General features: G+C 39.1%; 4 protein-coding genes across 10 annotated transcripts in view; 2 read left to right on the forward strand and 2 right to left on the reverse strand.

Moving 5' to 3' along the window:
* The window catches only part of LOC126374701 (epidermal growth factor receptor substrate 15-like 1), a 34,814-nt gene extending 18,661 nt beyond the window's left edge, over positions 1-16,153 (reverse strand). Inside the window, exons 1-9 of one of the 2 annotated variants that reach the window (XM_050021418.1) lie at positions 16,062-16,153; positions 15,577-15,621; positions 14,961-15,095; positions 7,743-7,841; positions 6,092-6,256; positions 5,357-5,467; positions 4,558-4,785; positions 4,110-4,345; positions 3,651-3,813 (exon numbers count right to left, since the gene is read on the reverse strand). In XM_050021418.1, coding sequence (XP_049877375.1) covers positions 3,651-3,813; positions 4,110-4,345; positions 4,558-4,785; positions 5,357-5,467; positions 6,092-6,256; positions 7,743-7,841; positions 14,961-15,095; positions 15,577-15,621; positions 16,062-16,088 — 1,209 coding nt within the window. In that variant the 5' untranslated portion in view covers positions 16,089-16,153. Of the gene's footprint in view, positions 1-3,650; positions 3,814-4,109; positions 4,346-4,557; positions 4,786-5,356; positions 5,468-6,091; positions 6,257-7,742; positions 7,842-9,809; positions 9,876-14,960; positions 15,096-15,576; positions 15,622-16,061 lie in introns of those variants that run through there. The other variant, XM_050021419.1, reaches the window with a different exon arrangement.
* An 80-nt stretch (positions 16,154-16,233) lies between these two features.
* Positions 16,234-27,612, reverse strand: LOC126374732 (glutathione S-transferase 1-like). Of its 5 annotated transcripts, XM_050021469.1 has the most exons (6): positions 27,470-27,546; positions 27,156-27,184; positions 17,767-17,917; positions 17,329-17,526; positions 16,783-16,899; positions 16,234-16,643 (listed from the first exon to the last, which is right to left on the reverse strand). In XM_050021469.1, exons 2-6 carry the CDS (start codon positions 27,164-27,166, stop codon positions 16,425-16,427), a joined length of 696 nt encoding a protein of 231 aa, XP_049877426.1. In that variant the 5' UTR covers positions 27,167-27,184; positions 27,470-27,546; the 3' UTR covers positions 16,234-16,424. The 5 variants fall into 5 exon arrangements, with proteins under 5 accessions (XP_049877426.1, XP_049877427.1, XP_049877429.1 ...); XM_050021470.1 differs by lacking the exon at positions 27,156-27,184 and having other exon boundaries at positions 27,470-27,612; XM_050021472.1 differs by lacking the exon at positions 27,470-27,546 and having other exon boundaries at positions 27,070-27,177.
* On the forward strand, positions 19,885-22,383 carry LOC126374730 (glutathione S-transferase 1-like). Of its 2 annotated transcripts, none has more exons than XM_050021465.1 (7): positions 19,885-20,206; positions 20,515-20,653; positions 20,955-21,013; positions 21,354-21,495; positions 21,760-21,956; positions 22,048-22,145; positions 22,226-22,383. In XM_050021465.1, exons 1-7 carry the CDS (start codon positions 20,163-20,165, stop codon positions 22,342-22,344), a joined length of 798 nt encoding a protein of 265 aa, XP_049877422.1. In that variant the 5' UTR covers positions 19,885-20,162; the 3' UTR covers positions 22,345-22,383. The 2 variants fall into 2 exon arrangements, with proteins under 2 accessions (XP_049877422.1, XP_049877423.1); XM_050021466.1 differs by having other exon boundaries at positions 20,515-20,650.
* Positions 22,991-26,559, forward strand: LOC126374722 (coiled-coil domain-containing protein 50). Its single transcript, XM_050021456.1, has one exon. It carries the CDS (start codon positions 23,501-23,503, stop codon positions 24,803-24,805), a length of 1,305 nt encoding a protein of 434 aa, XP_049877413.1. The 5' UTR covers positions 22,991-23,500; the 3' UTR covers positions 24,806-26,559.
* Positions 27,613-27,966: the final 354 nt, after the last annotated feature.

The following is a 27,966-nucleotide window of genomic DNA, read 5'->3' on the forward strand; positions in this document are numbered from 1 at the left end:
AAGTCTAATTTGGTAGATTCTTTCTTAACCACCAACCAGTATCAAATTATAAAATCGTCGTAATCAAAATTGTGTTTAATTTTCTAGGATGAGCCGTGAATAGAACGTTAAACTCTCACTTTGTGGCCGCAGGTTCGAATCCCAGCATGGGCCTAAACCAATGATTTTATAATTCATGTTTGGATCACGTGCTCAAGAAAAACATCGTGTAGAATGTGTTTCGTAGATATACTGTATTGGGTTGGTTTTGCCTTAGCTGGTTGGAAGGTCGAGACAGGCAGTTGCTTCTGTAAAAAAACCGAACCTGTCAAATCTTCAGGATAGGTAAAGTAACCCCTTCAAAACGGGATAACGCTATGAATATGGCGTTTAATTTCCCAGGTGAAGCCACCAACAAGCCACGGTCCGTTGGCAGCGCCAGCAGTGATGGACGGCGAGCTACTAGTGTTCAGCTCCTGGTCTCCGTGGAGCGAGTGCAGCCGCTGCGGCCGCGTGGGCCGCCGCCGCCGGTACGGCATCTGCCACGTGCGGCTGGCCGACCAGGCAGACAAGGTCTGGTCATCTCATCTTCCTGGAGTTATCCAGAGTTCACTTTCAAGTAGAGGCCCCTAGCATTTTTCGAGCGTCGTCGTCGTACCAGCACAGCATCGACCCAATATCGACGCCAACGTTGACGCCAAATCGGGTAACTTCCAACTAATTAAATTAGTTATTTTTTACTATACAAAAACATTACATAGCATTATGCATGTATCTCCGAAGGGATAAGCAGAGCACTCCTCATTAGCTAAGTCTATGTCCCATTTAATAGGGGGCGGGCTTATTACCTTAAACCGGGCACAAATCCTGGAAATCACCTAACAACTTTTTACTATACTCCACTTTATTTGTTTGTAGTTGGACCATTTCGAAGAAATGGACACGACAACGCACGAAGAGGAAAGAATATGTGAAGAAGGTAGAAGGTATTTGGAAGGTATGAATGAATCAACAACAAACCAAACAATTGAATTGGACAAACCAATGTAGCAATCGAATATTATCCTTGTATCCTGCAGCGTTCCCGCGCGGCACGTGGTGCCGCTCGCGCTACCTGCCGCAATGCGTGCGCGAGCGGCCGGCCCTGCGCACACGCAGTAGCGAGATCATGATCGCCATGTGCAAGGTACCTCATCTACTCTTTAAGAATTCAACATTGTGGGAATTCAACTTTATGGACATGAAGAATTATATGAAATAGGTACCTTTTCAGCTAAAATCCGTACGAGGAAACTATTTGCTACTCTGGTATAGAAAACCGCATCGAGGGACTAGGTCGTTGTCACCAGATCGTTGGCATGTTGCACGGGTCGTACCTAGTGAAAATATTTACGTCGAGTGTTTCCAATACGTTACGTAAGCGTTCGAATACTGATCTGTGACGAACAACTCGCACTATGCGTTTCCAGAATACTTGGAAGGTTGGGAATGTTCCTGCGAGGTCCTCATCCGTCCATAGTGCGAGTGACGACGTTACGTTATGTGAGTGATGTTGGAGCATAGCTTAACCCCATTCCCCAGCGCGCGTGCAAGGAGGACCTGGTGTGGAGCCTGCGGCGGCGGCACGGCGCGGTGCTGCAGCGCGACAACGGCAGCGCCGCCGTGTACCGGCTGCGGCACCGCGCGACCCCGCCGCCGCCGCGCCTGGACGCGCGCGAGCTGCTCTACGTCATGCGGGCGCGGCCCGCGCTCATACGGTGCCCGGGGTCAGTCCACGTCGTATGCCAACCATCGCAGAGTACTCTTCCCTAAAATCGCACATCCGATTGCGCTGTGAAGAAGATCCCTTACATAACAAAGATTGACGTTTGACCAAGTTTATTAATGACGTCACGCTTTTGTATCTCAGTTGTCAATGTTGTCATGCATGGTGTTGCGCGGTGTGTCAGGACGACGATGCGCGACATGCCGGTGTCGTGGTCGGTGGGCGCGGCGCCGGTGTCGGAGCGGGTGCTGGAGCGCGGCAGCGGGGGCCGCGTGCGGGTCAACGCCCGGGACCACCTCGTGTTCAGCAGGGTGTGGGACTCCGACGCCAACATATACAGGTGATCCTACACTGCTGTTTCTATTTCTACACCCGATAACGTACATAACCCGTCCGAAATTAAATAAACACACTGCGTCATGGTCGATGCGTTACTAAATGTCTTTATTCGTTGGAGATTAGTTTGAAGATTGTATGTAAGTTCCAAACAGCGGATAACGGTATACGGCCATTTCAAACTAAAGATCCAAAGGGGGTGAGGTCGGGCCCTATACAAATAGATGCGCGGCGGAGAGTTACCGTTCGTATTTATTGTTATTCTTTATTCTATGGTAATATTCATATTTTGGATTGTAGATCATTGATATCACGTAGTTTCTAGGATATGTGGCTTTGTGCCCGGTTAGTGGCAATGCCCCCTATTACATGGAACTTAAACATATCTGGCGAGGAGTGGATGTACTACACACCTCTGCCTACCCTATTCAGGCGTGATGCAATGTTATGTGTCTATGGTCGTAGACATGCTTGGTTATTGCAATGTGTGTGTGGTACAGCTGTTGGCATGACGACGTGCTGGCGGGCGAGGTGAAGCTGGAGATCTGGTCGGGCGGGTCGAGCGCGGCGGGCCGCGTGCTGCTGCTGCTGGCCATCGGCGGCGCCTTCTACACGCTCAAGGTGCTGGCGCGCACGCAGCGGCGCAGGCGGCGGCTGCCGTAGCCACACCACCCACGTTACAGGCAAATAAGTCAGCGCTAACCAAGAGCAGCCTTCGCGGCAACCAATTATAAACAATACCTTGATAACCACTTCGACACGTTAACTGTGCATTTGACAAGGTTAACATTGCATTTGCATTTTATAATATAGTAACATTTTTTGTTATAAACCATATTGTGTTGATGAGATTAGATAACATTTTTTGTTATAAACCATATTGTGTTGATGAGAATTAGATTTGCCGCTGCTCTGTCTGCGCTAACTCTGAATGAGTGATGTTTTTTTTTGTTTTAATATTTAAGAATTTTTTGATGTAGGAGATATAATGACGGTGTAGCTTGAAGTGAATTGAATATTTTAAGTTATTAAAAGAAACGAGGTTTTTAAGTTACCTTATTTATAATAAATTATTTCTGATGCGATTTATATTTTTCTTTCTTTTTTCTATGTTAAAAAAGCGTGTGCATCATTTTCAATGTCCCGACAACTACTAGGTACCGGTAACAAAACTAATCCTATTCAATTTACAATCAGACTTCGAGAACCACTGAATGTATTTGCAAGCGATTTTACTGACGATCTGCGATTCTAAAAAAGTCTTTTAATCGAAAATAATCTGTTTAGGACGGGACTTGAGCCCGCAGCTCTTGTCAAGCCGAGATGAGCGTGTAATCATTACACCACCGGTTCCTCCTCCACCTGTCCCGTTAAGCTTTGATGAACACGAAGTGCTCTGTTAAAAGATTGGTCTGTCTTGGGAGGTTAAAAAGGTCACATCGAAGCGATTCATCTAAGAAAGCAATATTACACTTTGACATTTGCGCATATAAAAGTGCGCAATGCACACAAATGTCCCACGAACTGCTTCGATGCGGGCTTTCTGCCCCCCAGACGGTGCGTGGAGTACCTGGAGCGGCGGCGGCGCGTTGGGGCGCGCGGATGGCGGCAGCATGTCGGGCGCCAGCGCGGCGGGCGGCGCCGTCCCGCGCAGCGCGCGCTGCACCAGCCACATGGCCAACGCGAACTGCTCGCGGGACAGCTTGCCCAGGCTCTCCATGTCGCACAGTGCCCTGACGGAGTACACGGAGGTCGCTACTTATAATTATGGCTGCTTTTAGGAATTGTATAGCTACACGGCCACAGTCAAGTTGCAGTCGAGACATAGTTAAGTCACCGTCGAACCACAGTTAAGTCACAGTCGAATCATAGTTAAATCACAGTCGAGTCATAGTTAAATCACAGTCGAGTCACAGTTAAGTCACACTCGAGCCACGATTAAATCACAGTCAAGTCACAGTCGAATCACAGTCTAGTCATAGTCAAGTCACGAAACAAATACAAACTCAACTCTAACTAAAACACATACCATATATGTGCAAGAGTAGCCTGAGGCAATCCGGTCTCGAGGAAGGTATTCTTGATCTCTGCGCCGGACACGAACCCATCTCTGTCTTGATCAGCGCGCGTGAACTGTGCGTCGAATTGCGCTTGCTCTGCTGGGGTCACCACCCAGGTGGGCCCTGTCGTAGGGGCTATGAGGGACCCCGGCGGTGGGACCAACGGGGCGGTTGACATGAGCGGGGTGGGGGTTGACTGTGTGGGCTGCAACGGAACGGTTAACTGATGATTGTATGGATATCGAAAACCTTATTATCCTCGTACACCATTCTACTGCAGGGCAGAGGGCTCTTTCCTCCACTCTTCTCTATCCTGAGCCATTTTCTTACAAACTGTCAAATACGCATTCAGTTCATTACGACGTTTTTTTAACATTCGGAACTCAAGTCTGTATAATAATAAGAGATAATACTCACACTAGAAAGGTCGAGCAGTCCTTCAAGCAACGAGGCATTAGACTGCGGCGGCGGTTGAGGGCGTGGTGGCGGGGGCCTAGCGCCCGGGCTTGGGGGCCGACTGGGGGGCCTGGAGGGGGGTCTCGACGGGGGCCGCGAGGGGGGCCGCGCCGGCCGCGCGCGCAGCTCGGGCGGCAGCGTGGTCGGCACCGCGTGCTTCTCCAGCGCCTTGTATACCAGGTGCATGGCCTGTGAACCACAACCACTTGTGTAGAACACATCCAGTTACTGATGTCTATGTGTCATACATAGGCGCACTAGCGCTTTACTTTTGAGCGTTTAACGTAGACATAAAGACGATATAGATCGAAACTTTCGCATGAACAAAATGAGGACTCCATGGTGTAATGGTTAACACACTCGTCCTGGCTTGACAAAGAGCTGCTGGCTCAGATTCCCGTCCGAGTCAGATTTTTCGGTTTATTTTTCTCTTTGTCATCTGTGTGGTTCACACAAAATCGTATCACTAATCATTACGTCTTTAACTGTGAGTGGAATTTATCTAGAAATAGTAGAAGCTTCCTGTATAAAGGACAGTGTAAGAACGAAAAGTTCTTCGAATAAGACAAATTGCTCTAATACGTCTTCTTCAAAATATTGGCAATATACGGTCACGAGCATTAATATGTATACACTTTGGTACCATGTCACATTAACTTTTTTGACAAATTGAAAATGTTAGTGCGACAGGGTCCTAAACATTATATTGCTCATGACTGTACTACACCTCAAATCAATAATTAGTGTCTCTGTAACTCACGACAATAAACTCGTGTCGGTCGAGCATGCCATCCTTGTCCTGGTCCGCCAGGTCCCAGATCCGGCCGAGCGTTTCCAGCGGCAACTTGGACTCCATCAGCACGCCTTTCACCTGCACATAATTATGTCCAAGTTAAACATGCATACATAAACGAACGCCAGTGATACTCCATATTCCTTCTCGGGACTCTTCATCAACTTAATAGTCGCGATCTTGTCTCTGTTGCATATATACTCATTGGTCATTTCATTTGGGGACGCCCACATAAGTAAGAAGGGACTTTCCAGACTAGGTTCCCCACAAAAAATATAGAGGGCGCTGTACAGATTTGCATAGCCATTATCTTTGTTTTTGGGTATAAATGATGACCCTTTTGTTATTACACCCAGGCACAACACATCTTCCACCCATTATTATTCTGATCAAAATAAAGAGAAACAATATAGGTAGCAACACAATTCTACACCATATCTAATCCAAATATCAAGCAACAATTATTTTTATATAATGCCTCTGCTATTACATTATATTTTTGAATAATTATGTACCCGAGCAATGAGAAAATAGGTAACTCACGTGAAATCTTTACAACGCGATCTATAATGTTTTTGGGGAAGGCTGGAAAGTCCCTCATTAAGCCATTACATTACATATTGATATTTATTACCTTGTACCACTGCGCACCAATTTGAAAAAGTAAACGACTCAGCAGAGATGGAGACATGAACCTCGTACCTTGTTCCCAGCAATGAGGCCGTTGTTGGGCTGCAGCGAGTCGAACAGCTGGCTATACTTGTCTCTCTCTGCCGGCTTGATGCTCCAGTCCGTGGCGGGCGCGTGCGCCGCGGGCGCTGCGGGCCGCGCCGGCGCAGCGGTGGGAGGCAGCTTCGGGAGGTCGCCCTACGACAGAGATGTTTCATAGATAGTTGGACATATCATAAAAAAAAGAAATAATATGATGTTGAATACAATGTTAGAATTTAAATTCTGACATCGGCGAAACCAGCAACCTTCATTACCTGCAAACCCTGCCAATTCTCTACCGTGGATAATATTACATATACATACGGATCAAATTGATAACCTCCTTCTTTTTTGAAGTCGGTTAAAACTATATGTTAGTGACTATTTGCTTCTGACTGTACCACAGAACCACAGTGCCTATTACGAAGAATACTTTACATATGTGTGTGTGTGTATGATGTATAATGTATGTCGAAGTTTTTACCTAAATAACCTTTTTTATTATTAAGAATATTAAATGTATTAAAGATGTCCGTATACACAACAGGACCCTTCGTCTGATTCGATCGACAACCAGAGTTTCACTTTCGTAATATTTAGTACCTTCCGAGTAGTGTAAGAAAAATAATAGTACCTTTACAGTTAAACAAAAAACTTGAATTAATTTCCAGCAGGACCCTCCGTGGTTTGAAGGTCTTCAGACCATTGGTGTATATCCCTGTATAGCGGTGCATTAGTACCTTCAGATTATCTTCGTTTTCTTTTAAAACAAATATTAGTTTATAAGAAATAAATCTACAAAATTTTTATACTGCCAGCAGGACCCTTTTTTGTTTTGGTGCTCTCAGTCTAGACAGTCATATTTCCTAGCAGCAATATATTAGTACTTTTCAAAAAAATATCGCTTCGTTAAAAAATGAGTAGTATAAAGTAATAGTAATAAGACTCTGATTAATTATCAGGGAAAATATTCTAAATAGCATAACGTTACTTCTATTCCCGGAGTTTACTTTACCTATTATTGTTTTATTTATGTGATGCAACCAATTAAATAAAAATTTAGTTTTCATGTTATTTTAGGTAGGTACGTAGTTTAATCGTCGAAGAACATATAATTCAATAATTTACAAAATTGAGGGTAGATGAAAAAAAATAACCGATTTCGTAGTGTCATATCGCATATTAGTAACAGAGGTTCATTTGTGCTTATTACTTACTACTTTATACTACTCATTTTTTAACGAAGCGATATTTTTTTGAAAAGTACTAATATATTGCTGCTAGGAAATATGACTGTCTAGACTGAGAGCACCAAAACAAAAAAGGGTCCTGCTGGCAGTATAAAAATTTTGTAGATTTATTTCTTATAAACTAATATTTGTTTTAAAAGAAATCGAAGATAATCTGAAGGTACTAATGCACCGCTATACAGGGATATACACCAATGGTCTGAAGACCTTCAAACCACGGAGGGTCCTGCTGGAAATTAATTCAAGTTTTTTGTTTAACTGTAAAGGTACTATTATTTTCTTACACTACTCGGAAGGTACTAAATATTACGAAAGTGAAACTCTGGTTGTCGATCGAATCAGACGAAGGGTCCTGTTGTGTATACGGACATGTATTAAAGGTGCCTACTCACCACCTTGGGCGGCGGAGTCTCGCAGTGTATGTTGCTCATGTTGATGTCCTTGCCCGCCTGCGCAAGCGCCACCAGCTTCAACGCCACGAATAGTCCCGGCTGTTGACAATACAATACATGGTATTAGCATAGAATACGTACCAGACCCGCACCAAGTCGTATCAGAGTTTATATCAACCTTTTTGGTTGGCATCGCTCCTGACCCCTAACATCACGTCACAAATTAAATTACATATTATGTAACAAGCTTTAACTACTACCACATCGGAAGCTGTATCTCTGAGGGAAAGACGTGGCCAGAAAACCTCGCAGCACAGGGCCTTACTCCTACTGGTTCATGTTTTCCTTTCTTTTTCGTCATTCAAAGTTTGCCGACGACTGGAGTGCAAAGTTAAAGTGTGAACTATTTGCTCATACTTGTATGGCGCGCGTTTCGCGCCCACCCGGCCCTTCCAACCTCTTTATTCTATTCCGTAGCCTTTACTTACGACAACACGCCTAATATTTCTTTTTTTATTATTTACTTTTTCACATAAGTTATGCAAAAGTTACTAAACACTTCACCCATTGGGGTTACTCTCCTACTCCTCACGAGTTATGTCTAAGTCCCATGTAATAGGGGGCGGGCCCATTGTCATTAACCGGCCAGAAATCTTGGAAACCACGTGATATAACTAAGTACGTACCCGATTTACCTTTTTGATGGATAAATATTTACATTAACGTCCACAAATAAGTATTTTTAACTCTCGTGTAACAAACACAATGCACTTTTGTCATTGCGCACACATTTTAATCTAAATTTTATCGCCTATTATGCTTCACAAATTCGCTTACATTGTAAACCTGTTTTTGATAATATTGTGATCGGAATAATTTGCCTCGTAGCTTGCATCGAAATTGGCTGAATTATTTTATTACTTTTTAGTTTACACTTTGTAGTAATGAACCAGATGTCAAAATAATAATATGAGGGAGTTAAAGTGTCATTCAATGTTTTATTTATTTACACCCAAGAGTGAGCGAAACAAACCCCGCGCTACCCCTTGCTCGTTCGCGTCTTAAGTAATACAGAGGGGGTGAAGTCGGCGACCGATACGAATTGGTGCGGGGCGGAAGGTTACCTATGCCCATGTTTAACTCTCTCTCTCTCTATTTAAGAGCTGCGCTCTTGTCGGTGGAGTAATCGCCATTCCTTTCTTCTCCCCGCCAAAACCTTCACCTCCTGATACGACACGACCTGCTCCTTCTTTTATTTGTTTCATAAATGTTCTCCTAGGTCTACCCCTTTCTCTCTTCCCTTCAATTATTCCTTCTATGATGTTTGTCATAAATGAATCGTGTCGTATCAGGTGGCCAATCATATTTCCTCTCCGGTTCTCTATAGTCTTCAATATGGTCCTCCATGTTTAACTACATCTCAGTAATATGACTGCCTTAACACTTCTGACGCTTCAAATCAAATCAAAATCTTTATTTGTGAATACAGGTATACAAAAGGATGTTACATAAAATTATTACAACCTCTGTAATAATCTGAGTATATGTGTCTTCATTGCCACGATTCGTTTTCTGACATCATAATACATACACTGTATTATATATACCTAACCTAACCTTTATTGGGCTAATTTCCCTTCGCAAAAAGTCAGACAGGCATCAGTCGCTTTCGTAAAAAACCGGACCCGTCAAATCTTCAGGTTAGGTAAGCGGATACCTTGAAAATGGTATAACACTAGGGAGATGATGAATACACTGTATAAAGAAAAGGTACTATTCAAATAAAAATATCCGTCTTTTTCTGTTCAAACTCACCTTTACATCAAATTAAATTCATATTTAAAAATATCTTTATTCAGTTAGGTAACATAGTTACACTTTGAATCGTCAATTTTTACACCACATTCTTCTATTCCGTGATTTTTACATAACTCGTCTCATCCGCCTAAAACTACTGCAGCTTCTCACAACCTGTATAACCGAGAAAAAGAAGCTGCAAGAAAAACCTCGGCACAGGGCCACGTTCTTAAAAAAAATATAAAAATCCAACCTGCCTATATCACAAACCTCAATAATGCACAAAAATAAAAAATCTTTCAATAGACATTTTTTTCACTAAATGATCCACGTCCGCACAGAGCAAATAAATGGTACAGATAACATTATCAATGTGTAACTAAATACAACGCATCCTCTGTCTCTCTGTATTAATATTTGTTTGATTTACAAAATTTCAACTTATATGTATTTGCTGTCTTTGTTACTCATATACCAAATTATTATACTTTTACGAGTAACTAGTTTTTGCCCGCGCTTTAAATTCGGGGTAAGGCGGTTCCCCTTTCCTTATGCACAAATTTTCAGCTTCCTACCTTGAAAACTGCGAAAAGTCCCATATAAAATGTCACCCCTCTTTAAAGGGATTGGGGGCAGATTTCCAAAATCTTAAAAACTTATAAAGTGAAATTCAGTACTTCTTCTTCTTCTATCGTGTGGGTTGTGAGGTAGAGTACCAACCTCATCAACCCTGGTGTCAGGGTTACTATTGAGCCGCCAAAGGCCCCTGACATGTGTCATGTAACGACTACCTACTTACACCAGGACCAACCGCTTAACGTGCCTTCCGAAGCACGGAAAAAATAAAAATGATGCACGATTTTTTTGACTCACAAATAGTTCGCATACCAATTTTTGGCTTTCCACATACATACTCAAGGATAAAGGTATTAGCCGGGACCGACTGCTTAACGTACGTTTCGAAGCACGGAATTATCTTACGAGTATTTTTCGGACAATCAGGTTAGTACAGCCCTCTAGCCTGCAATGTCATGACCAAACCAGGGCCAATCTCACAAAATGTTTTTGTTAGACGTGTCCCCCACTGGGAATCGAATCTAGGACCTCGTGAGCTTAACACTCAAGAGCCTAACCCACAGGACCACGGAGCCTGTACAAAAACTTTTCCTAGGGAATAACGTATAAAAGCTTATATCTTTTAGTAATACCTGCCTACTTAAATATTAAAAATATCTTAAGGCCTTATTACATTACGCGATCCATCGAAATCGTGTATATTCTAATAATACACAGGGTGACCGGGGCCACGATTTCGCCATACATTATACCTGCACCCACTGATCTATAATAATGACACTGTGGTCCTACACCCGACGCGTCGAGCATGATGAATCGCGTAATGCTAAAAGGCATTTAGTGTCACAAAAAGTAAGTATAAGTAAGTGTAGTGTAGTGTAAGTGTAGTGTATAGTGTGTGTGTAAGTGTAAGTGGATGTTATCTAATGAACAGAGATATTTTTTTTAAGTTGAGTTCGAGTATATTACGGAAAACATGGTGTTAGACTTGAGTTGATATTACTGTTAGTTACTGCTAGTCGCGCGTCGCGCCCTTGCCCAACAATAAACTTTTATTAAGTTTCCACTAACATTTGGCAGGCTTACAAATTTTATTATGCATAGCAGGCATTCAAGTAGAAATTATTGATTTCATACATCCAGCGGTCCTTACTCAAGGTGACCTGCCGCCGCAACTGCCGTAATCAATTTTTTCACACTTATGCGGTAATCGTGACGAATGTCTGCATATTTATTTGTACAGGTACATAAGGATATCCTAAGTCGCTATGTTTTAAATGTAGATAAGAAATATTAAGTGCCTGTTTTTGAAAGTACATCTTCTCGTTGTGATCTACTGTTATAAACACGAAAGCACCTCTTGTCCGTCTGCTACGCTTTCACGGAAAAACTACTAAACCGTTTTTAATTTGGTATGTCGTTTCCATATCTCGGCCAATAGAGTCCCGGACTTTTGGAAGGCGTGCGTGGGGCCGAAGTCAACACGTAGAGGCCTCTTAAGACAGACAGTTTAATCTAAATGTGGTGAATGTTTTTATTTTTGGTAGATTAGATCTTGGGAAGGATCATAGGATAGATTACTGTATCACTTACAGGTGTTCAATCTGAACACCAAAAAAAAAGAAATAAAACCAAACCTATCAAATCTTCAGGTTATGACTGATGATGGGATACACATGCCGCGCGCGATGGAAAACCACACGGACCGAGTCGCGGGTGGAAAGATAATACGAAATATTCTATTGAGGTGAGGATAGTACGGTCACGAGCATTCATATGTATACACTTTGGTACCATGTCACATTAACTTTTTTGACAAATTGAACTGTAAGTCTCACTAAATGTCAAATATGTTAGTGCGACAGAGTCCTAAAGTGGGTACATTATATTGCTCATGACTGTACGCGCCAGCGACCGATCCCGCTGAGCGAGTGGCGAACGCCAAATGAAGCGTGGAGGGCTTTCATATGGTTGATTTATCACGACTTTGTGAATTTAAATTATGTTTGGATCATAGATGACATGATGGACTAATGTTATGGGCGATAGGCTGATCCCTTATCACCATAAGGTTCATCATATCCATCTTTGGACTTCGTATCAACAGTGGCTGCAAGTTGTCTTTGATTACTTGTGGCTCTGCCCACCCCATTAGGGATTACGGGCGTGAGTTTATGTATGTGTATGTTGGATCATAGATAATTTATATCACGTGGTATGCTGGATTTGTGACCGGTTAATGGCAATAGGTTCGCTCCCTATTACATGGGACTTAAACAGCATACTATTCACCTATGCCGGGGATACAAGAGTTATACTATTATGTTATATTGTTATGATTTATCACGATGGGCAAAAAAATGCCTAATTTTGCCTATAGGTACGATATAAGACTATTGTATATTGTTTGTATTGTATTGTGTAATATGTTTTTATATTGTTTAAACTTAAGTTTCATATGTTTTTTATTATACTGTTTATATTTAAAGTTTCACGGCGCATTGGCGCTTCTGCACTGTAAAGTCGCGAAATGTAAATAAATAAATAAATATATAAAGCTACTTGCCACTTCTACTCTGCTACTGGCTACTTATGGTGTTTGACTTCAATATAGGATCTTAATGTTATAGTGTAGCTTTTAGTTCTAAAGACAATATTTGTCAGTTCCGTTTCTGAAGCAAACTTAATCAAATATTCGTTGACTGGTGAGATCTAAAGTCGAAATGCAACGACTTTTAGAATACACTTTAGGTTACTTTCATCAACATCTCTGGGAACATAGGCTAATTCTTCTGAGTCACTTTGTGGTTATATCAGAATAGATACAAACAAACACATTGACTCACGACGCGTACGACGCCTGATAGTAACGATCAGTTTGATTGACAACTCTATTCTTATACAGAGAAAACCAAAGATTCAATGGCAAGTTATAATAAAATGTTATCTTGTGGCAGGAATAATTTAGTGCAGGTGTGCTAGTGACAACAACACGCCTATTAAACGCTGATTTACAGCAGTAATGACACACATCGCAAATATACGTCACATACATCACTAAAGTATAGACCTTAGGCCTCATTGTGTATATGCAAATTCGAACACAATACGGCGATGTATAAGCAAGCAAATGCAGAACGGAAGAGACGAGTCAAAGGGACTGTAACCTGGAACCCAGCAGTAACTATCAGTACTATTCAGAGGCGGAAGACAGGAGTCCTAGTACGGCTTTGAAATAGACTACTCTGGGCGCCATGACACTCGAGTCAAGAGTACTGCGGGCCGGAAGGCAAGAGGGAAATACAGCTCTATTTTTCCCTAAAAAGTAGCATGGAGAATGCTACACCGTCAAGAGCGTGGCGCTTAAATTAGTGATGATAAGAGCAAGGACGTACAAAGTATACGTATAGAGAAACCACTAAAACGCCTTTTTCAAAAATCACATTCTGAGGTGATTTTCTTTAAAAAAAACCTTAATTAATTTCAATGTGGGTAAAAAATGAAACCTCTAATTATTACCTGGATTGAACTTGAAACTGGGTTGTCTATTGCAAGACTTGTTAACATAAATCACATCACAATGTGATATAATCAAATGGAGCTTACGTGGTTTACACTATAAGACGACTTTGCTAACTGACGTATCTGTAATTTTTTGTTAAAGTGATTTGTGTCTTATTGACAATCGCAAAAGGTGCAAATCAGTTTTGCCAAAATTTGAATATACGTCACGTACGTTCGAATATGCTTACGACACCGTATCAACAGTGGCTGCAAGTTGTCGTTGATTACTTGTGGCTCTGCCCACCCCATTAGGGATTACGGGCGTGAGTTTATGTTACGTGTTGAATATACGTCAGTTCGCGACATCAGTAACGATATGGTACTAATATAAAGAGTGTTCACGTAGATTCGTTGTCACGTGCTTGCTACGCACCGACGCGCCACTCTCATATGAACAAGACATTTCTACACAGATAAGTAAAAAACACGCAGACCCCATTATAATGCGACCCAGAGTCCAGCCGATACATGCTCGACATCGTATATCGCGCAGGACGCGATAAATGAGGTAACCCTATTGGCTCAATTATAACTATAACATGCTACAGGGGCAGGTAAATGGATAAACAGATCTTATAAGATCATTTTTGTGCACATTTCCTAGTGTTTTCCTTTAACATAACTCAGGCATTAAAAACAAATATTGAGAAGTATGGCACCTACTGTGGGATTCAAAACAGTGACCTTATAATAATAGCATTCAGCCTCTGGGCTATTGCAAAACCTAAATCGACAATAAATAAGACTTTCAAACAGACAGACTGAAAGGGAACCTCTTATATGTTTCAATTTAATCTTGTTTTAATAAATAAAAATAAATAAATTCAAGGTCAATTTAAGATATAAGGTCTTTTTGGAAATCTTATTGGAAAATCCAAATCTGTGTCAACTTATTAAATATAAAGTTCATTTATTATGTTATTAAATAATGGTGTTGAATTTTACTGTGTTCAGTAAAATTAGTTTAAAAAATATAAAAATAATTACAAAAAATACCATTTCAATGTCAGTTGGATATGAACAAAACTTCTTATGCTTGTTTTGCTATATACTGAATATATATATTAACATTATATTACCATAACATCTATGAAAAAAAAAAACAAATATTATTTATTTTTCCTATAGTGTACAGGAACAGAATTATTATAGGGGTGAGCAGTGCAATGCCACAGTTTATTGGGCATTCATTCATGCATACTTACATAAACTCACCAATACTAAGATAGGTAAAACTAAATTTATTTATTATTTTGATGTATTTAGAGTGTAGAGCCTTACCTTGTCTAGGTACCCCTTGCCATTGGGGTCGGAGAGGTCCCATATCTTGCTGAGCACCACATCGCTAAGCCGAGACTTCTTCAGGAAGCGTGCAGCGTCCAACGCTTGGATCACACCTGAGCCATTTGGGTCCACCTGCAATAAGACATAGTGAGGGGCATGATACAGGTTTAGGGACTTGGTTTTATGGTCAAGTATTTTTCTTCTTCTCTCATTTTTATTGTGAGATAAATGACCAATCAAGTGTTATTGAAATAAAAATTTCATTACAAGGGGTTTAACTGGTACATGATTTGAAAATAAGTACCTAATTGATCTATCTTTTCAATCACCATTTCTCTATTGAAAAATAGACAATGTAAAGAAACCAATCGTTCATATTGTGATATTAGAGTTGTAGATGGTTCTTATCAGATACCAATATCAAGAGAAACTCTGAAAGGTCAGCCAGCAGTTAAGACACAGTACATATTACACAAGACCTTGATATCTACTTTAGAAGCAGAACGGTCATTCAGCATGTTGTTATTAGGAACAAAACTTCATAATCGATCACTAACAAGATCAATTGAACATAAATAATCATATGTTATATAGCTATAACAGAATAACTTACTTGGTGATAATACGCCTCGTACACAGCACTGTGGATCCCTGCCACCTGCGAAGGTTCAAGCCACATTTTGAGGTCGGAAATCTCACTAAAAAACTATTTTACAAACGATTTTTCTATCGTTATGGGTGTGACATTTGAACACTGTTAGTGACATTCGATGTTCGCGCAAAAACGTACGCTTCTGCGATCAGTATCACGGCAATACTGACGATTAATTACAACAGACACCACAAATATCCACTACACTCCTTAAAGATGTAAAGTTTTTCCACAATTTCCCGACAAATCTATCGAAATTCAATAATTATCGAAACATCGCAATCCGTCTACAGTACACGACACTTTGACGCCTTATTCTTCAACGTTTACGGTCCGATAGATAACATAAACTGCACTAAGCGATGGGCAAGTTAGTAGAGTTTAGTTTCAGCTATAGTACTGCAAATTTAGCACAACACAGATTATTTAATTCCAATTAATTCTACCTGAGTCGGAGACGGCAAGGCAGCCATTTTTTACATCTCCTCGTCCGACCAATCAATAGAGACCATAGAGGAAAGAAACTTTGACATAATATGGTTGTACAATTTTTGAAAAGTTTATAATCGAGGTTCTCTTGTTTATGGCATCAATCTATTATACAATAAAAGACAATCGCAAAGAAAATCGTTTATTAAAATATAAAATATATTACAAAAAAGAAAAAAGATTATATTTTTCGATACATCAATTATCATAGAAAGCTCCATCCAGCTGTTGGCATGTTTAGAGGGAGGAAAAAAATACACCTTATTATTATAATTTTCAAAATATGGGATTTATATGAATATAAAATTTGACAGCAATAATTACTTTGCTATAGAGAGTTTATCGTAACCACTTAGGCGATCCTTAACAGTTTCTACATTTGTCTTCAAAACTTTTAAACCTGCGGCATTAATATGCGAAAATGGGAGTGCGTTTATATTTTCCAACCAGTCATTAACTTTACTATGTCGTTTCAGTGGAGGTATTAACAGGCGCAGGGAGCTTATTGTTGCTGCACAACTTAAATCGCAAAGTCTCATCTGAAAATAAAGGTAAGTATTTATATGTTGCAATTAAAATATAATTAAAATTCATTGTCAAGTAAAAGGTTTAATGAATATGAATATAGAGAAAGTGTAGTGTATATTTCTATAGTACTCTAACGAATTTGATAGTTACCTTTTCACCAGCCAACCATTTGGAATTGACTAAAACACTTTCCAAATAATCAAGTAAAGTATTCCACTTTTCTACTTGTGTCGCATCAATAGGCCATTCATTGGCGAAGAAAGCAGACTAGAAAATAAAAATACAACTTTACATAATATAATACATCAATACACTACAGTATGCACGGAGGGAACAACTTCCCTGTATTATAATGATTAACTATTGAACTGTTATAAAAATACATCGGAACCATCTTATCTTATCTTATTTAGCCTATACGATCCCACTGCTGGGCAAAGGCCTCCCCTTGCCCATAATAATTTATCTAATTCAGCGCTTCACTATCGGCCCACTAGGGTTGATTAATTCTTAAAATAGAATGCTCTCAGATAATGCCCTGAGCCGAGCTTTGCGCCCAACCGGGTATCAAGAATGTTGTCTTACATTTTGTACCGTGTGACAGCTCTCAGCGCTCCCCATTTGTCCGGTCAAGAAGTTAATGTCATAATTTAGGTGACAAATCTATAATAAGTAACATCAAAAGAAAATCCTTACAAAAATAGCACTGTCGAGAGGAAACAATTCCCCAGAGTTGAAAAACAGCATTTGATCAACTCGAGCTTTCGGCAAGATTTCAGAGGGATATAAATCTCTGTCCTTACTTCGGTTGCATAAATACAAAGCTATAGCGTTGCTTTCAAGTATCACTTCATTCTCTATCTCTAATGCAGGCACTTTTTGGAGACGATTAATCTGTAAAATAAAAGACAATCCATTTTTATTATTCAATAAAACACCCTTTAAAATTTTCTACGTTTAAAATTTTAAATATATAAAAGTTAAGTGATAATTTTAAATAACGATATTTAATAACTTTTTTATTTGACAGAATGGAAAATTATACACAGAACCTTCAGAGAAATACCGACTAACTTGTTACTTACGTTAAATTACACCATCTAAAGATTACTTTACCATTCGTTTCCATCTTACCTTAGTATAGAACTCCGTTTTGTTTTCTCCACGGAAGAGATCAACTTTGTGAAAGTTTAAATCAATTTCCAAAGCCGATGCTGTCATCATCACAAACCTCACTGGGGGTGAAACTATGTCTCCAAACAAAGTCGGATTCCGTACGGGATTCCTAGAAAATAATTATATATATAGTCATCCTCCTGCCCTTATCCCACTCTAGGTGGGGTCGGCACAGCATGCATTCCTCTTCCATTATTTTTTTTCAATTATTGGCAATCGTCATCTCAGTACTCACAACTTTCAAACACATATCCTGCCTTACACAATCCATCCACACTTTGCTGGGTCGTCCCCAACCCCTATATCCAACCACATTCATACTCATAACTTTCCACGTTATATGCCGTTCATTACTTTTCATTACATGCCTATACCATGTTAACCTGCTGCCCCTCAATTTCTCAGTGACCGGCGCTACTTTCAGACTTCCCCCTGTATATTCTACATATTTAGATTAATATAGGACTAAAAATATAGTTATACTCTTTACATGCATGCAAATATGCAAAACCAGGAATAACAGTAATAATGCGAGATTAGATATAAGTTCATTGCAAAGTAGTAAGTAATTAGTAAGTAATATAAAAAACATGAAACATAAACAACTTGTAACAGTGGGACGTAGCCACTCGGGTTTCTCCTTAATCAAACAATGAAATTAAATGCTAATTAACTCACGGTGTTTCACATTGAAAACTAATACACCTCAAGGACGTTAACACCATAGTGTGATTTCTTAATATTGCCCGATATCCTAACATGATCATAAGTTATCTTTTATTTATTAACTAAGTATAGCTCAGCCGACTGCTCGATCTTGGATAAAAAGACATACTGAAGACACAGAGCGAGTTTATCCTGAACTGGATTCAAATTTCGTTGACCCTACTGTTTATATTTACATGTATTTTTGCTTTATGTTTCTTTATTATCATGTCGTTTTGCAGTAGCTAACAAACACCTTTTTGAGTTGATAAAAGAAACGATGAATTTAGGCGATGGTTAATTTCAATACTTTTTTATAGAAAAAAGAACCTAAATCATATACTTACATGATACATCTAGTTGTCAACTAAACTATTTACTGACTTTGAGACCTTTTGGCCTATAATTACGAAATTAATAATTTTCACAATACTTTTGCATCGCACTTAAAATAATACCTACGTCACGTCATACCTGACCAGATATGTAGGTATTCGAAAAATTTGATCCATAAAAACAACGACTTGCTTGAGTCTATAAAGACCGTTATCTTATTTCTTTGAAAGGCATAAATAATTGATTTGATATAAACAGTTCTTTGTTTGAATTGTAAAATCGCGGTTCATAAATAATTTATGTAAAACATCCAGCTCACGGGTACTAAATAACTAAAATTTTCTTGTTTTGAAATGCGGATTGTCTTCATTGCTTTTTCAGTTTGCGATTTTCATCTAAATAATATTTTTTAATATCAAAAAAATATTTTTACTTTTTTGCGCGTTGCGCCGGCGTGGTTTTGTCTAAAAAACACTTATACCTACACGCTGAGTACCTGCCTTCACGCTTACCCTTACGTGCAATTGTAACTCCACGAACTAATTAATAAAGATAGGTACTCTAATCATCATCAGCTGTATGACGCCCACTGCTGGGCATAGGCCTCCCCTGAGGATCTCCACGACGACCGGTACTCTAATAAAATGTTCTTTTTTTTTAGCGCGAGAATTCTTAATAAATTAAACTGAATAAGGCAACTCTCATCCAATTATTGGAAGAAGTTAAAACTACAATCTATGCTGCTTCTATATGTTGCTTCTATGCTGTTCTGGGAGCAAATAAAAAACATAGAAAACGTTCAGCTGCTTGTCTTCCCGGGCATGTCGTAAAAACCGACAAAGGGATTGTGTCCTCTAACATGATGGACTAATGTTATGGGCGATAGGCTGATCCCTTATCACCATAAGGTTCATCATATCCAGCTTACGACATCGTATCAACAGTGGCTGCAAGTTGTCTTTGATTACTTGTGGCTCTGCCCACCCCATTAGGGATTACGGGCGTGAGGTTATGTATGTATGTATGTATGTTAAAACTACAAATTATACGGAAAGGATTTTTGTGATGATTGTACAATCAAGAAAATGACACTGGCCATCAATAAAAAAATTAGTAAAAAAGATCTAGTGCCATTTTTGAAAATATCCCAAACCTTTTCTCCATAACATCATGTAAATATTTTTAGGCAATAAACTAAATCGCTTAATAACATAATTTTCGTTATTAAGCACTCAAATCACAACACAACACTCAATTTAAAACCCACAGTGTAGATTAAAACATTATGAAATAAGTTTAAGTGACTATCCACCATGGGTGCAAGCGGAAGCAAAAAGACAGTTGAAACTGCAATGAAGTAAGTATTATCCGTATTATCGTTGCTACTGGAGTAAACAAACCTATAGGCGTCCCAAGATAAATGTAATTAACAGTTGTCGTACGTATCATGAATGTTGTACACATAATTGTACACTTTAACAACTTCACTAACTGTAGTGGCTACACGACAAATAAACCCAATTCTGTAGAATATATCGCGTCACGCGCGACATACGGACTCCATGATGCGGTTCCTGGTAGGTTTTCTATTCGTCCTTAACTATGAATGTTGTTGTGTGTTTTGACTATACTATAGAATAATAATATTGTGTTGAAACTTCCTAGACATTGCACACTATGGAAAGCAGACCGAAGTCCAGCATGCAGAGCAGTCATGATGGCTCTGGACGCGATGAACCTGAGCCTCAACGAGGTCGACGTCAATATGGACAAGGAGCAACACAAGTCCTCGAAATTAGCCGTGGTTATACACTTGAAGTTTACTTCTTTCGTTTGTTGGTGTTAGAGTAGAATTATGTATCGTCGTTGTCATTGTCGCACTCCCGTTTAGAATAATAAAAGAACCAAAAGTTTTAGACTTCTCAGATATACGTCAGCACTCGCGCCGTTTCTATTAGTATATGGTCAGCACAAGTTGTCTTCGTAATGGATGACATGTGTTTCTGTTTTAGCCACCATGCTTGTTGGTTAACAAAGTAACTTATGGTATTAGCGTACGAAAATAAGGAGATAGGTACCTAATTGTATGTTAACTTTCTTTTCAGATGAATAGTCTACAGACATTACCGATCCTCAAAGACAGACAATTAATTTTGTGTGACAGGTAAGAATAAGGGAAAAAAGAATAAGGGACATGTTGTTATATCGGTATAAAGTATCTGTATAAAACTGGTAAAAATATTGGTATATAATTTCGAATATATAATAATATCGAACGCATTTCTGTATTGATAAGTATTTCCTCTTTCTACAGTTTCTTTTTTCTATAGAAACAAAGTAAAATTTCTGTGCTAAAATTTTATGTTACCATAAAGATAAGTACTTATGCGATGTCGTACAGAAAGGAAAATAAAACTCATATTCACACCGGTAAACAGTCCCTGATAAATTTTGAAATGTAGGTAAGGTCTTATCTATACCTATTACGATTTTCCACATTACAGTCACGCAATTAACACGTATCTGGTAAGGCGATACTGCGACAGTGGTCGTCTGCTGCCGAAGGATCCGGCCGGTCGGTCCTTGATCGAACAGATGTTGCACTACAACAGCGGGGTTCTCTATCCGAAATACCGAGCTGCTGCGGTCAGTAGGCCTTTAGAAGAATACCTTAAACTTCATTGATAGAACACAATTTTTTTAAATACATCTACAATAAAAAAATAAAGTAGCATGCAATCTCCTGAAAATGATTCATCCAAAAGATACATCTTTGGATGAATCTTTCCTAGGAGATTGATTGCTACTCTAATTACTATAATAGTCACTGGCATTTGTACTTAAAACAAATCTACTACAAAGAATCTTTTAACTTTTACTGTTGATCTACATCATGTCGTATTTTTTCAGTATCCAATTTTATACGATGATTGCCGCTACGTGATGCCACAGCATGTTTGCGAAATTGAGAGCGCATACGCTGAGTTGGAGAGTATGCTAGTGGGCCGCACCTGGTTTGGCAGTTGCTCCTGGCCCATGCTCAGCGACATCTGTATCTGTGCCACTGTCAGCACGCTGAACGTCATGGTGCCTATTGACAAAACCAGGTGGGGAATGTTCTTTCTTTTTGACTTTTTAGGTCTGAATAAAATCGTTGTCAGATTGCAGATGTTATAACTGTTATTAAGCTCTTTTCAGGTACCCGCGACTATCGAGTTGGCTTTACCGCATGTCTGAAGAGATGTTCTATCTGACTGCCAATGCAAAAGGACTCGGAGAGTTTTCAAAAATTATAGGCGAGTTAGAATTACAAAAATTATAGTTTTTACGTGTTCTGAAGAGTATGTTTCTTACACGTAATGTTTGTCGACACCAGATTGCGGTCATGTCGTTGAGGAAGAGAAAGACAAAGACAAAGAAAATGACGGTCCAAGAACTTCAATCAAGAGGCGTTCCTTCACAAAAGCGCAGAGGAGTGTTGTAGGAGTACTGTAATGAAAAATTCAAAACCCCACGAGAAAAATTGCAAGTAACGTTCGCTTCATAAACAAATATACAAATTGTAAATTTCTAAATAAAAAGTTTGCGTTCGTCGATAACTGTATCCTAGTTTTATTTCCTTTTTTACCAATCGCAAATTAATACTAATTAAGATTGTTGAGGTTGTATACAACTCACACTTTGACTTACATAACCATTACCTAATATCTACCTAATATCGAGAAAATGGTCACACTAAGTTTTATTACTTCACTTTCAAGTCCCCCGGTTCTCTGGGTGGTCCCTATTGGTCCAATTTTATTCATAAAACGACTACACATTTTTCAACGGGCTGGCGTGCGTGGCATGGTGTGTACTATACACCTCTGTTTACCCCTTAGGGGGTACAAGCGTGGCGGCCGTGATACTATGCTATGTTATGTGATAATGTAAGTTAGGTACAAGTTAGATTTATTTTACCTATAATGAGATGGCTACTATTTAAAGATATTACAGAGGTAGTACTTTGTGTGAATGTGACCCGTACTATTTTTTATTTATTTTAAACTTATACAATATTATATTAAGTTTTACAAAAGCAAAAAACCAATTTCAGAAAACAAAAGGATCACAGACCCTGTGCCTCTCTGTCGCTATGTCCTGATGTGGAGAGTGGATCACGCTTCATTAGTACTTGTTCAAAAGTGTGAAAATATTGTATAATTTAATCAATCGATTTAAAAATAAGCAATCGAGGTGATGCACATCACTTTCATGGAATGTCATCTGTCAATTCTGTCATGTATCTGTCACTTTTTTGTTAATTTGTTGTTGAGAGGAGGGATGGGTGCACAAGTTCAATGCAATTAATTTTATGAAGATTTATCAACATCTACCAACTATTGTTCACAGTTCACAGACGCAATGTAAAAACTTTGTATATTCTCACGGAAAAAGATGAAAGTTGTGAAAGGTTGTTTGTAGTGCTGTGACGATCTGACCCGAGCGACTGGTCGTGCCATGCTCCGCGCGTTCCTCTGGTACGTGTTAATACACAAAGTCGTCTATTACGTTACCATAACGTAACTCGTCCGGAGTGACAATAAACGCATCTGTTTGGGTTGTTCAGTTGGAAAGTTTTATCGATACTTTCTCGCGTCGCGCTCGAGCGATGTCGGGGTTCCAAGCAAGTGATACAATGCCGAAACTCGGGCATGTGACGGACCTGCGCGAGCAGTGGCTGGTGCGGGCGGACGGCGCGCTGGCGCACCGGTTGCAGGACCGCGAGATCTCGTCGCACCTCTGCGAGAACAGATACCGTAACCAACAGATCCGGGAAGACTTCCCGGTCGCGCTGCACGAGCAGAGAGGCATCGATCATGAACGGCGCATGCGAGATCTCGCGCTCCGCCGTCAAGCAGAAATCGACGCGGAGATAGCCAGGGAAATGGCTGAAATTAACCTCCGCCGACAAAGGCGACAACACTCCAATGACCTGGTGCAGCCGTGCTCGTCCCGCGCGGCGCCGCCCGCTCCGCCCCCGCCTGATCCAGTGAATTTGCCCACAGATATTGACCCTGAACAGCTGGGATTATCCCCTGCTGAGCTAGAGGAGATGAGAAGAAGATTAGAACAAGAAGAAAGAGATGCTAGACTTGCTAGAGAACTCAGTCATGAAGTTCAAGGTCAAGATGCTCTGTTGGCTGATATGAAATGTGCTGTTGAAGCTCAGGATGGAGAATTAGCTAGATTGCTTCAAGAAAGAGAATATAAGAAACTCCAAAGAGCTAAAGAAAAGGCTAGACAAAAAGCATTATTAAAAAAACAACAAAGAATGGCACAACAACAGAATGAACTACCACAAACTCCACAGGCGACGCTGTGTGATGCATACAGCAACCCACGAGAGAATAGACTCCGACTGTGCAAATCCGTTGATTCAGATTTGAATTATGTCGAGCCTTTTGAAAAGGAACATATCCAGTCCAAAGCCAGTGCCTTACAGTCTAAAGAGATATCTAAACAGTACTATTCACAAGAACCAGAACCAAGTACATCAAGGACAAATATAAACAACATATCTCATGGTCACTCCCGGTCCTTTGATTCAGATAAGCCCAGTTTACCCAGCGCAAACAGTATGTCATCAATCCAGCATCGTCAACCACCCCTGCCACCAACCACAGGCAAGAAGCCTCGTTTCCCTGACCCCATAAGCATCAGGCCTGCATCTCACTATCCCACTGACAATGTTTTACCTCACAATGACAACCCCAGCATTCCCCATAGCTATAGTGACAACAACAATTTGTATAGTTCAACATTCCCTCCGGACCATGGCAGCCCACAGAGGGGACTAGACAGACCAGACTCATCAAAGAGATTGTCTGTGATTTCTGACATCACAGCAGAAGGTTTAGCCAAGAAGAAAAACAAACAAGAGCAGAAAAAAAGGAAAGGGTGTAAGATACAGTAATTCTGAATCTAAGTCTACTCTCTATTTTATTTACTCAATTTTATTGTTGTTTCTGTGTATTGTGCTGTCCTCAATTCTACATTTATGTTCTTGTGGCAGTGATATTCAAACTGGTTAAGTTATAAACAAGGACAAAACATCATAATCTGTTGTTTGTTACAAAGTTATCTACTGTTTGGTGCCTAATTATAGTTTTGGAATGAAACATGTAACAACTTTAAATGGCTAAACATATTATGTGATTATTAACTTAAATAGTTTGTTTATCAGCTTGAGTACGACTGTTGTGTAGCCAGTAGTTTAATGTTTTTCAATAATTTCTTTTTTGAAGGTTTTTACTAACATTCTAGTAAGTTAGTTCTTTCTAAGGTTTTTGTAACTTATTTATTCTTTATTTACTCTAAGTGCAGATGTACCTGCAGGAACCAATGAGCCATTTTAATTATTCTAAGGACCAGGTGCCTTCTTAGTGTTAAGTAATTTACATTCCCAATTTGTGATTCATTTTGTATTGTTTTCACACAATTTATATGTATATGAATACTTTTATAATACATACTTTATAACACAAATAGTTTTATATCTAAAATAATACTGACAATAATGTTAGCAAATGATAGCAAATTCTTAAGTTAATTACATTTTTACTCTTTCCAAACACATTTTGGTTCAAAGTTAGATATTTCAGGAATAGTATATGAAAGCTAATTAAAATGTCATCATAAGCTGTATGGCAAAATTTTGATATTTGTTATAAGTATCTCTAGTATTGTTACATCTTTGTGGGAAAATAGCAAAGAGTACTTTCCCAAAATGGGTCATCAAGAGAAAAAAAAAATGGACCAAAATATAAACAATGGCAAACAAGTGGCATTCTAATCCGTACTTAATCTCTTAAACTGTAAGACTGATTTTTTAAAGTTTACCTGATCACAATTATTGGTTGAGGATATTTTTTATTTATACCAGTGCCTAGAAGGTGCTCATTTATTTTGTTTTTTTTTTTTTATGTGGTCATAATGACACATAAATTTGACCTTATGATTCTATAGGTACTTCACTAAATAAGTGTAGAACTTGCTACATTCATTATTTTCTATATTTGATATTAATCTTCTATCTGATAATAATTAAGATTTGATTATTCATGATTATTGTACAGGGCAATTATTAATAAAAGCTAATAAAGTTTTGAATGCAGATGTTAGATAAGCGGCTAGGTTTAGCAGCTATGAAGGATTAAATTCCGGTTACAATAATTAATTAGTATAAGTAATGTAAGCTTTAAAACGCAATCTACGGCCTTTGACGTGCCTTAATGGAACCGAACCAAACTCGAATAATTTATGACTCTTATAAGATTTTAATTATAGTTTTTCGAATTACCTATTTAGTATATTACGGACACTGGAAAGGTCGCTAGGAAATATTACTCAATTCGAGTAATATTCACTCATGAATGTAAATTGTAGATAGGTATATTTACCTAGATTCTTTTCAGATTAAAAAAAAAAGCTGTACGCGCTCTTTTCGATTGTTAATTAAATTAATACATACGTGATGTAACCAAGAATCCATTATTTAGATTCCAGTCAAAGCGCTTTGTTTCCTACGTCGTCCATTACTTACATTAATATGCAAACTTGTGTCCATAATAAGAATATGGCAATAAATTATTGTATAATCAGTCCACTTTGTACTTGTATTTATGATTCTTGTCTGAATTAAAGTTATCTTGATTTTGTATCGATATACGTAGATTTTTTATTTCCAAAGTTCCTGTTTGTTTAAAAAATTAAAAATATATTTTGGCGGGAAAAACTTACTGTGACGTAAATAACTTGAAAAAAAATGTGAAAGCAATGGCAAACAATCTATACATCCGTAAGATATAGTAAAAATATTTATGTAAGCATCACAATGCGTCAACTTATAAATGGAAATATGTATAACGACGGAGAAAGCATTTGTATACTCATTGCCATCTTCGCACAATGACGAGGAGATAAAAAGTTATGTGATGTTATAAAACATCGATTCACAAATACCTTACACCTTCTTAATGCCTGCATACCGTGATTGTCCTTCCTCTTTAGTGAAATCACAAATTATAGCTAACACAAATAAAAAAAATAATGCACCCCTCATAATAAAGGATGTAAGAGATTTCGTAGTTGTTGAACTTCTCTTCAAGACTTATCTACCTAATTACCTATTGAAAGTAAAGACCCAACAACAAAATGCAAAAAATATAAGATCTTTACCTCACAATCCACCCCAAAATAAATGAAGGATAGGTCCCATATAGATCCTCATAGGTAAGTACTTATAAAACCTTCAATAAACTTACATTACGAACATGAACGCTGGTCATTTTTGCTGGAAAAAATCATTAATAAGCCGTTAAAGTGGAAAAAAAGTTATTAACTGTTTTATTTTTAATCAATCAAGTGGCTTTCACTCGAGTTTTATTGTCCGAATTTGGCCAGTTCGACAAACTTTTTGGGATTGAATAAAAACTCCATGCTTCCACTAAAATTTACGCTAATTAGAGCTCATAAGCATGGAATAAGTTGTACGTTATTTCATGGGTGAACTCTGGATCTCGAAAAAGTAATGTTGCTTTTACGTAGGTAGTTATAGGTAAGGCAGCTGCATACTTACTCCATGTCGCGCTGTCCTTAACTGCGGAGTCGTACAGTAGGCACCTACCTATATACAGCCATGCAGGCTATTAAAAAGCCATAACACAAGCGCACTACTATATACCAATTGGGGTAGTTAGAGCTACATCTATCGCAAGATGAACTAAGGACCCACACCTCATCAAGCTTTATGTTGGGCCAAAGTGATAGGTGGTGAGCCGTATCGCCTTCGACAAACGGTCATGCATGCATCCATTGGTTGATTGCGTCTGACTGTTGTTCATTATCTAAGCTAAAGCTACGGGAGTTATCCGGGTTATTAGTCACGCTGACCTTGCGCTCTCATCCGTACATACAATATAACTGAATACTCAATGCGTCACGTATAAAGTACCTAAAATCAAGCTGGTATCGGACCGCGATATTATTGGCACAGGGCCGAATGTCCCTTCTAGCGTGCTTCTAGATAAGTAAGTATTATTGTTAATTCTATGCGCGAGCTGAGATTCGGAGGGT

The sequence above is a fragment of the Pectinophora gossypiella genome, chromosome 17 (genome assembly GCF_024362695.1).
Source record: "Pectinophora gossypiella chromosome 17, ilPecGoss1.1, whole genome shotgun sequence".
Lineage (NCBI taxonomy): Eukaryota > Metazoa > Arthropoda > Insecta > Lepidoptera > Gelechiidae > Pectinophora > Pectinophora gossypiella.

What these genes read in the sequence shown, in the direction of transcription:
- LOC126374722 (XM_050021456.1), top strand. Translation starts at nt 23,501, where the DNA reads ATGTCGGGGTTCCAAGCAAGTGATACAATGCCGAAACTCGGGCATGTG.
- LOC126374730 (XM_050021465.1), top strand. Translation starts at nt 20,163, where the DNA reads ATGGGTGCAAGCGGAAGCAAAAAGACAGTTGAAACTGCAATGAA. An exon ending in ACAGTTGAAACTGCAATGAA is followed by an intron (nt 20,207 to 20,514) that starts GTAAGTATTATC and finishes GAAACTTCCTAG; the next exon opens with ACATTGCACACTATGGAAAG. An exon ending in GTGCCTATTGACAAAACCAG is followed by an intron (nt 21,957 to 22,047) that starts GTGGGGAATGTT and finishes AGCTCTTTTCAG; the next exon opens with GTACCCGCGACTATCGAGTT.
- LOC126374732 (XM_050021468.1), bottom strand. Translation starts at nt 18,575, where the DNA reads ATGATCATGTTAGGATATCGGGCAATATTAAGAAATCACACTATGGTG. An exon ending in AAACGGAGTTCTATACTAAG is followed by an intron (nt 17,527 to 17,766) that starts GTAAGATGGAAA and finishes TTTATTTTACAG; the next exon opens with ATTAATCGTCTCCAAAAAGT. An exon ending in AATGGTTGGCTGGTGAAAAG is followed by an intron (nt 16,644 to 16,782) that starts GTAACTATCAAA and finishes CTTTATTTTCAG; the next exon opens with ATGAGACTTTGCGATTTAAG.